The sequence below is a fragment of the Phyllopteryx taeniolatus genome, chromosome 3 (genome assembly GCF_024500385.1).
Source record: "Phyllopteryx taeniolatus isolate TA_2022b chromosome 3, UOR_Ptae_1.2, whole genome shotgun sequence".
Lineage (NCBI taxonomy): Eukaryota > Metazoa > Chordata > Actinopteri > Syngnathiformes > Syngnathidae > Phyllopteryx > Phyllopteryx taeniolatus.
This window is the reverse complement of record NC_084504.1, coordinates 27,422,736-27,432,278: the sequence shown is the minus strand read 5'-3', so window position 1 is coordinate 27,432,278 and position 9,543 is coordinate 27,422,736. Positions and strand designations below refer to the sequence as shown.

General features: G+C 42.3%; 2 protein-coding genes and 1 long non-coding RNA gene across 5 annotated transcripts; 1 reads left to right on the top strand and 2 right to left on the bottom strand.

Annotated features, from left to right (window-relative positions):
- Nucleotides 1-94: 94 nt before the first annotated feature.
- Nucleotides 95-4,987, bottom strand: LOC133475375 (protein limb expression 1-like). Of its 2 annotated transcripts, XM_061768127.1 has the most exons (7): nt 4,644-4,987; nt 4,436-4,534; nt 2,971-3,176; nt 1,861-2,001; nt 1,677-1,772; nt 1,288-1,365; nt 95-1,217 (listed from the first exon to the last, which is right to left on the bottom strand). In XM_061768127.1, exons 1-7 carry the CDS (start codon nt 4,723-4,725, stop codon nt 759-761), a joined length of 1,161 nt encoding a protein of 386 aa, XP_061624111.1. In that variant the 5' UTR covers nt 4,726-4,987; the 3' UTR covers nt 95-758. The 2 variants fall into 2 exon arrangements, with proteins under 2 accessions (XP_061624111.1, XP_061624112.1); XM_061768128.1 differs by lacking the exon at nt 1,861-2,001.
- Nucleotides 1,261-2,257, top strand: LOC133475379 (uncharacterized). Of its 2 annotated transcripts, XR_009787802.1 has the most exons (4): nt 1,261-1,397; nt 1,614-1,703; nt 1,769-2,015; nt 2,093-2,257. It is a non-coding gene; the product is annotated as an uncharacterized LOC133475379 (long non-coding RNA). The 2 variants fall into 2 exon arrangements; XR_009787801.1 differs by having other exon boundaries at nt 1,614-2,015.
- A 123-nt stretch (nt 4,988-5,110) lies between the features above and the next one.
- riok2 (RIO kinase 2 (yeast)) lies at nt 5,111-8,788 on the bottom strand. The gene is made up of 10 exons (XM_061768103.1): nt 8,605-8,788; nt 7,948-8,086; nt 7,736-7,852; nt 7,093-7,268; nt 6,889-6,977; nt 6,612-6,803; nt 6,438-6,530; nt 5,752-6,156; nt 5,554-5,653; nt 5,111-5,438 (listed from the first exon to the last, which is right to left on the bottom strand). The coding sequence occupies exons 1-10, from the start codon at nt 8,668-8,670 to the stop codon at nt 5,277-5,279; spliced, it is 1,539 nt and encodes a 512-aa protein (XP_061624087.1). The 5' UTR covers nt 8,671-8,788; the 3' UTR covers nt 5,111-5,276.
- Nucleotides 8,789-9,543: the final 755 nt, after the last annotated feature.

The following is a 9,543-nucleotide window of genomic DNA, read 5'->3' as shown; positions in this document are numbered from 1 at the left end:
AAACGTAAACAATCACGTACACCGTGTAAAGTACTTTTCCAAGGACAAGTCCTACTTAGCAGGCAGTGCTTTAACCGACAATATGAGGTACACGTCTTGATCATTGTTTTTATTTATGCAAAAAGTCACATGACAAATTCAACACAAAAGTCTGCAATCATGTTGTAAACAGTGACCGACAGACTCAATTTATTGAGTTTCCCTTTTCGATGCATATACATGCAGCCCTATCAGTATTAGTCTATTAGTATGTAATCACATCGAACACACAAATTAGACCGAATCGTATACCCCGGTCTCTAAAAATAGGAGATAATTGTGTAATTTAATAACATTCTTAACAACTTTCAAGCTCCTAGGAAACAAGTGGCCTATCATCCAACATATTTCACGGTTGCTTTTGGGAGTCATATAAAATATGTACTGGAAGACAAGACTGGTGGAATACTGCAGGTGGAATATGGCAGTGAGTTGCTGAGTGCAGTACGGGAATAACCCGATAAACAGCTAAAATGATACATAGAATGCCCATGAACTCATATTCAAATGTGAATCCTATTGTACGCATCGAAATGCTTGATTTTAGATGTGTCATAAGTGAAATGTGCACTTTAATAGTTGTATTTAGTGCTATCCAAATATTATACAACTGAACGGATGGATGGATGGATGGATGGATGACTTCCTGATGACATAACGGTGTAGCAACACAGACATGCACGTAAACACTGTTGAGAATCTCTAGAAATGTTGACATTTCATGTATCCTGAAATACAATCTGCTTTGGTGAACGCATGTGTGTGCAAAGTGAGCAGGTTGAGTAACGATCGGAGGGAACATTCCTGCCACAATCTTCACAAACTGCTGCACATGCGTGTTCACGGAGGGATGGAGATGGACTGCAGGATGGCGTTACCGGTACTTCTCTATCACGGGAGAGCAGCTGATCCTCCTTGTTATCATGTGCCTGGATGTGACCCTCAGGTGTGTGGTGAATATATGCTTGACTGAGAGCCAAGGTGAGGATGACCATCTTCTCCTTGTAAAAGCGGAGTTCGATGCCTCGGCGCCTGGCCAACAGCAGCTCCCTTTGTGCCACCTGCAGCTCCGCACCCAGTTGGCCAGGTGACCCCTGCTCCCGCCCGAGCCAGTCCAGAGCCATGCTGCTGCGCGTGTACTCGTCAAGGCCACGCCGAGTGTAATAGCCAATCACACTCTGGATGACAAGACAAGCGGTTTACAGTGGATATATCTTTTCAGAAAAACTTGTGCTCATTGCATCATACCTGGCGAGAGCATTGCCTTTCTCTCAGAGCTTTTAATGTTCCATTCCAGTGCAACAACTGAAAAACTGTCATCATCTCCTGTAGTTGTGCAACAAAAGTCAAACATGCAGGTGCGTTACAGTTTATATAGCATCATTTATTTTAGACATCCCTGTGCACAAAATACTTTTCTTTTGACTGAGGATGTAGTTACTGTAACTAGTAGTAGTATCAGTAGCTAAAATGAACCAAATACTTACCGGACTGCTACTTTAAACATGATGAATAGGTTTCTATATGTTCCAATTTCTCATGGTGTAACACTATTTAATGTCCAAATTCGACAGCATGGCTCCTGGTGACTGATTCATAAGCGCGAGGACAACATCATAACCCGAGTGCTATTTTACCTGGAACTCCAGCATGGTCCTTCCCATGTAAGAGTGAAGAAGCAGACTATATGTTCCAATGTGTGTGCTTGAATCATTTGCATCTTCGATAGAAACCTGAGCACAGACAAGACAGAAAGTCAATATAAATCCTGTGGCTATAATCGACACACGCCCCAGTTGGTCCGGTGCATGAAAAGCTCACATCGCTGTCTATGGTGGCCTGCTGCAAACTCTGAGCGATGAACTGAGGGCAGATGCGTCGACAAGGCAGCTCATTGACAAGCGAGTTCATCAGAGCCACTCGGGCAGCATCTCGACGGGCCTCTGCCTGACTGGTACACAACTGGCGACGAGAGGGTGAGTGTGGGATGAAAAATGAACTTGAGTCTTAACGCGCTCTTCCAGTTATGTTTCCATTTTACACTTCGCTGCAGATAAGTCACGGGATCACAGCTCAACGAGTTAACGACGTTAGAGGCAGTCACAGATAGCCGATCACATGGTGCCCGAGGCTCGGTCTGAGTCACGATGCATTTCGGAGAGGCACCACGGGATTGAAGTCATGTTAATAAACAACATTCATTTCAAACCACCTTGAAACTGCCCACATTGTGAGTTCCAAATGTCTTTCTCCATTAAATGTAATGTCATCCCGCAATAGATGGAAAAAGGATGTGCCTCGGTTGCTGCGTGACTTCGTTTATTTGGTCATCGTGCATGCTGGCAAAAGATTGTGGTTGATTGTGTCGAGTTACCTGCAGAGGACCAATTTGTGCAAAATGTGGTATTATTCTTAAATCTTAAAAGCTTCCAGATGACTGTAAACATTGTGTTAAAATGAGAGGATTAATAGATTGTATCTGGATTTATTTTGAAGCTAAATACATTGACATCACCATTCATGTTTTTGCGATTATCTTTAGCCATTTAAAGAACTCATGACTCAGTACATTCAATAGTTTTAACACCATATTCCACAAGCTTTGTGCATTGATGGAGCAAAAATACACACCAGAAGATTCATCCAGCGCCAAAGTAAACTTCGATAATTTAACCCTTAATAGGGCACTAATTGAAATACACATTGAAATATTTTTTTTTCGCCCAGATTATTGTAGTGCAATTATGGTTGTATTGTCAAACTTGCAGACTCTACACTACCTACATGTTTCTTTTTGTACAGGCGCTCAGCAATTTGATCATTAATACATCCTAAACCTATCTACGGTACAGTACTACAAGCAACTAATGATGTCATTCAAATAGTCTGGGTCGACGCACGAGAGGCATCGTTGAAGCAATATGGGCGCACCTTATAGTTCCCAAAGCAACTTCCTCCTGGGAGTGTTACGTAGCAGACAAAGGGAGGACCTGGGGAAGCGGCAGATTCGTACAGGAGCAGGCTCTCCACCTGGCCCGCTGTGTCCGCCACACAGCCGTCTGATCCAGCCGAAGAGCCATCCGTGTGATCCACCTGCTTCTGCTCCCAGAAGTTATGGAGCAAAGCTACGACGTTGACTGGACACAATGACGAGCGAGAGGACAAAATGTAAACATGACAACGGCAGAGCTGCAAGTCCACATGATGCAAGAACAGAGGCAGGATGGAAACACTTTGCAACGTCAAAGAATCCTCAAAGACAGCGCTTCTTCAACTTTCGACACCAAGCACAACCGAAATATATATATATATATATATTTAGCCATCCAAGTACCACCATAATGACCGCACTTTCAAAGACAGTACCGTAGTGTTCATAAATTAAAAAAAAACAAGCATTTATCCCTGAAAAGTAGGTTTCATATTATTGTAAGCCACTGTAATGTTACGCTGTTGGAACACAACACAGTGCTTAAATCTAAGATTCAGTTCAAATGTATTGCAGATAAGTTCATTTTATAAATATAGCTCAATAAATGTTGACGTAGATTCAATTATTAAAGGGTCAATTAAAATGATTCGAAGTGTACTTAGGCAGTGATTTTTTTCATATGCTCGTAAAGCACTTTTGAGACTCACTGCTCTAATTTGATCTTATCAATGCTTCCCCAGTGTTGTGATTTTATTTGAAGCGTGCGTTTAAATTCTGAGTAAGGCTTCAGCATGACAGATTTCCGACAAAGTGGTCCTGACATTTGTATAATTGAACACGTATGAGTGACATTGAACCTGGCAGACAATAAAACACACATGCATATTTCAATGAAAAATCAGTTATTATAAGGCGGCGATCGCGTTACAATAAGGGTACCCAATAGGCGAAATCAGAAAACCTGTGTAAATAACTTTCAACAGGCCCACATTGTCTATTACGTTTTGCTTGCATGGCTTCTAAGTCACAAAAATCGTAAGAAATATTGTTAATGAGGTTTTAACATTGACATTTGTATAATTGAACACATATAACTGAGATTGAAGCTGGCAGAAAACAAAACATACATGCAGATTTCAATTAAAAACACGTTATTATAAGGTGGCGATCACGTTATAATAAGCGTATCCAATAAGCGAACTAATAAAACGTGTAAATAGCTTCCAACAGTCCACGTTGTCTATTAGGTTTTGCTCGCATGGCTTATAAATCACAAAACTTGTAAGAAATATCGTTAATTAGGTTTCAACATTTATAAATGTAGCTACATGTTGGCTTACACGTTCCGTTCCTTTATTAAGTGTTGTTCACAAACTAATTCCTAACAAGACAATGGATATACAATTGAAATAGCTCTTGATATCCTTATTATAAAGCGGAACGCTAAGTTGAAAGTTTACTCACAGTCTTTGGGGCTGAAGCGGGACACGATACCGTCCTCATCTTCCACTTTATTCATCGTCATTGACAAATGAGGCAGACCACTTGTCTCAGGCCATCTCACTGCAGGAAGACAACATTACAGGGAAATCACTCAGAATCCAACGCATTCCCCCTCCTCCGCCTCTGGGTCCACACAGTCTCACTGTGGTTTTTGTTTGAAGCAGACCACCTTTGTTACTCCCGCTGCCAATTAGCTGAGAGGGCCCCTCACGCAGAGGTGCAGCCCAGGAATGCGGAGACCCTCCCATCATGCTGTGCAGCTGGCTAATCCCCGAGCAGTCACTTAAAAAGCTGCAAATTGAATATATGACAACTTAAGAACATTCTGTTACTTTCACTCGGGATTTGGGTTACAATTTTCAACGTCTTTTGATAATGCTGCTGATGTAGTTCGCACAAAGTGTAGGAGGAGGGCTGGCAAAACACTTGACCCACTAGTTTTGGAGCCCACTAAGCTCCATTCATCCTCTTGGAAATGAATAGCCTTTGTTCAGCTTGGAATTCACTTGCTTTCTGAATACCTCCCCCCCCCCCCCCCCCCCCAAAAAAAGGCATTATGCATATTTTTCTAGGTTTCCAATATAACGAACACATCCCCCTCGATTTTCATAGTTGTAAAAAACAGAGGAATACACATTAAGCAATATTTTTTTATTGACACAGCCTCAATAAAGTAGTCCATGTTTACATTGACTTGTACGCTGATAGTTGACCAACGAGACATAATGGGATGTCAGTGGTCCAAAACAGTTTGTCTAACAGGTGTGATCGTGTTTACCCTCTCCGAGTACCAGACGAGCATTCATCCCCAGAAGGTGGCGCTCTCCAAACTAGACCTGACGTTGTATTCATTCTCTCGTCGAGATTTGGTCACCAAGTTGGCTTCGCCCTTCTGCAGACGTCTCCTTTGCGCAGACTTCTGTTGCTTGGTGAGCTGTCTCCGCACTTTCTGACGGACCACATCCTGCAACACACGATAACAACGATGGGTTACAACTTCAAACGCAACGTATAGCTGTTTAACAGAGTTCTTTGGCAACACTAACAGACAATTGACGCCAGCTTTATTTCTTGCTTACCGGTGGGATGGTTGAGCAGCTTCCTGTGCTGCCCATCGTGACGTCACTGTCTGTCCTCCTCCTCCTGTGCTCTGCCATCTGTAGAAGGCTCTCTGAGTCTCTGCGAGACGTTAGGAAAGGATTAATACTATGGTACCGATGCGCACACATACAAAAGCAACTCAATTCATGACAAGTCAACTTTTCATCGTTCAGTACCTGAAAGGTTTGAACTCTTTGTTCGATGCAGAAAGGTCTGACAGTTCGGGGAAATCATCCGCCAACTCCTCCTCCAAGTCATTCGCTGTCTTGTCAAGGCTTCTAGCGTCACCATTTGTCTCCTCCTCTTCATCCCCTCTTTCACCCTGTTCCTCTTCATCCCCGTCACCATTTGTGTCGCTGACCTGCAGGCCCTGGAGTTCCATAATTGCATTCTTGTAGGCATTCACATCCACACTTTGCTCTTCCGTTTCAACTTCCTCGCCAGTCTCCTCTTTGTCGCTGTCCTCTTCCTCGTCGTCTTGCTCTCCCTCCGGTCCAGCTGGGTGGAGTACTGCAGCATCTTCCTCCAGATCTTTGGTGAAACCGCTCGCTGAGACCTCGACATCGAGAGAACTTGAGCGTCTGTAAAAATAAACAAATCTTTTGACTAAATGAAGAAAGCACTTCATCACAAGATCCTATTTTAAGACATGCAGTGAACTCAAGATGCAAAGTACTAAAGCTCCTTACAGACCAAAGATATTGATATAATATTTTACTTCAGTTAAAGGTTCCCATTAAAATGCGGTGTGCATAAAGTGCTTAGCCATGTGATAACATTATTATAAACAAACCGAGAGACACATTTTCATTTCAATTCAACACTAATTACAGTTGTATCCCCTTTCCCCGTGAGAAATTACCTGATATCTTTGAAGGTTGGGAACAGCTCGCTCTCATAGCTATATCGTCTTGCAAAGAAATCTCTTATGCATTTGACATCTCGATCGAAATACCTTCAAAGGTCAGAGAAGGGAGTGAAAAGGCGACGGTTTTGCATTCGTTCACGCATGTGAAATGTTTCGCAATGCGGCTACCATTCAGCATTTGGGTGCGAGGTGGATACCATCTGAGGGAAGTCGATCACCGTAATGTGGTCCTGGTCGTTTAGCATCAGATTGAACTCGTTAAAGTCTCCGTGAATCAGGCCGTGGTTGGCCAGCTTAACGATGAGCTCCATGAACTCGCTGTACAGGGCGGGTGTATCTTGGAGCTCGTGCACCTGACACCTGGTATGAGGAAGGAGACGATTCATGAGAAAACGTGCAATGAGATTGACGTGATTACAGAAAGAGGCATGGCTCGTTTCCATACAGCGGATATCCATTGATGAGCTCCATTACGACTGCGTGTCTGTTGTAGTCCACAGGCTTGGGGACAGGGAAGCCTCGGTCATAGAGTGCCTGGGAAAAGAACGTGTTGATAGAAACGATCCACCACGTTCGACACCGCTTCTACTGAGTAGCCATTTTCCACACGTGATATGTAAGAGTGATAATGTGGCTTGGTTTGAATTACCTTCATGTAGGCAAACTCCTTCATGGCAGAGAGGCGAGAGAGGTAGAGCCAAGACATGTTCTTCCTGTGCTTGTGGTAATCTCTCTTATTCTTTAGGTTCCTGAAGGAAGTGCGACCCAATCTGTGAAGCTTCAGAGCGTACTGTTCCCCATCTGGACTTGCTACAATATAAATATCTAAAGAAATGAAAACATAAATAGATTAGCTTCCAACATTGCACAGATGTACAACTGTGGAAGTCCAACCATATACTGTGTAGGTAGAGCTTCACAGTACAATACGATGCATGTAAAAACACACAAAGATAATAATGCTCTATTTATTTGGACGCTATTGAGAAATATTAGTTTGGCAATTATGTTCATTACTGTGCTTGCAGTTTGTACTGTTGTACAATGTCAAAATCACAGTCCTGCGCAATATGTTTACGTGAAACCAATCCGTGGCGCAGAACACGTTTGGGGCCATTGTACTATGCTGAAAAGAATATCAATGACGTCATCAAATCATCAAACGCGACTTTCGCCACATTATTGTCGACTACAAAAAAATATTTAGCCGTTAAACCCCTTGTAGCTACTTACTCCCACTGCGGCGCCCAGTGAGTGCAGAATGTAAAATGGAATGTGTGTGTAAACTTCACCTGACTCTTTCCCTACTCCCATTTGGTTTCCAACTGAAGCGATCACATCTCTGGCAGACAAGGTCTTGAGCGCCAGGTAGTCATATCCTCCGAAGTTCAACCTGTAACCTTGCACGGCTGAAATGTAATACACGTCATATTAGAGCCAACCATAGGACATGCATCGTTATAACATGGACGCAAAACATGTCAAGTAGAATCCTCAAGATTACTCTTGGTGCGTTCGTAGGCCACAAGCTTATGTTTGACGAGCTCTCGGAGGATCTTGTTGCAGCCGCCGTGTTTGAGGCTGGCAATGGAGGAGAGGAGACTCACTGGAACAATCTCATGGTTCTTCATCCCCATCTCAACCTACGGAAGCAAAGATGAATATGATATGAACTTCATACAAGCAAACGGAACGTTATATTTGATCGTGAGTGGCAAACATAAAGGTACTTTGATTAGTCATGTCAGTCTATCTGGTTGACCACTATTTAATTACAGTAATTCGTTCTTTACCTTTTGATAAAGACACTCACCAGCCATAACATAAATTACAAGTACACAATCTCATGAAACACCGTTATGATCCATTTTGATTGGATATGCTTTTCATTGTGGTTATAGTGTTATACAATTGCCTCATACTGAGGAGTGCCTCATGTATTGCCCCGGTGCGAGGAATTCACGCATATATTCAGTTACATTGCAATACTGAAAGGAACACGAATTTAGCAGCTGGAAAGCGACTACGGCTTCGCCATTAGTAAAATCCCGTATGTCGTTTTAATGTCGCACAAAGTGGCAACATCATTAGCCTACTCGGAGCTGACTCAGCTGGGGCAAAAAAAATAGCAGACAGCAACGGCATGAGAAATATATTTTACCGCTGTGAGCACCCGGAAGTCATCTCGAGACAAGTATCTCAACACCACCACATTTAGCTTTCCCATGTTTTGAACAGCGACGCTGGCTCAAATAATCCGTCGAAATATGTTACAACAAATTCGCGTTTTTTTTTGTTTTTTGGTAAACACATGGAAATGGCGGAAGCGGAGAAAGGGAAGTCACGTCATGTCGGTGGTTCCTGAAAGAATAATACAGCACCATCTAGTGGTCAAAATAACACTTTTCTTTTGATTGTTTTCACTTGCGAATGAATTTTTCGAACCTTTCTTGAACCAATGACTTCCGTCACTTGCTGAACGTCTGTGGCTGGTATGTAGCCAATAAGTTAACTGTATTGTGTTTATCACACAAAATGAGAAAAGCTGCTTGAAACACACCATCCTACCTACCGACCGACCTATGGTGTATACATCGTAATCTGTGTTTGATCATGTATGTTGAAGTAGGAATACTTTAGTCTAGCGCGTACTTTTACTTACTTTTTGTGCAGTCATTATTACTTAGATAAATTATGATATATACGTAAATGTCAATATCTAGCTATACTGTATTGATCGTCTTGTCAAAAGCTTCTTGTAGTAATTCAGTATGATGCTAGGTGGCACTGTGACACAATTTGAGTACAGTACAGTACAGTATTGCTGTCTTTGTCTCCCGAGGTGTATTGTCTCAGTTTGAAATCCAGTATTGAAAATCATTTGTGTTGTGTTCATAGTCCTGCTGGCCTTTTGTTTGATTAATATCACAGATGGTCTTCCTGATATTTGGCAGTGATGATTCTCCTAAAACCGTCTATTTAAAAAAAAAAAAAAAAAAAAAAACTCTTGGAACCATTTGGTAAATCACTATTTTGTACTGGAGGGATCAAGACAAATTCTTAAACCTGCTCATAAAACATTTTGACTCTGGAATGCACT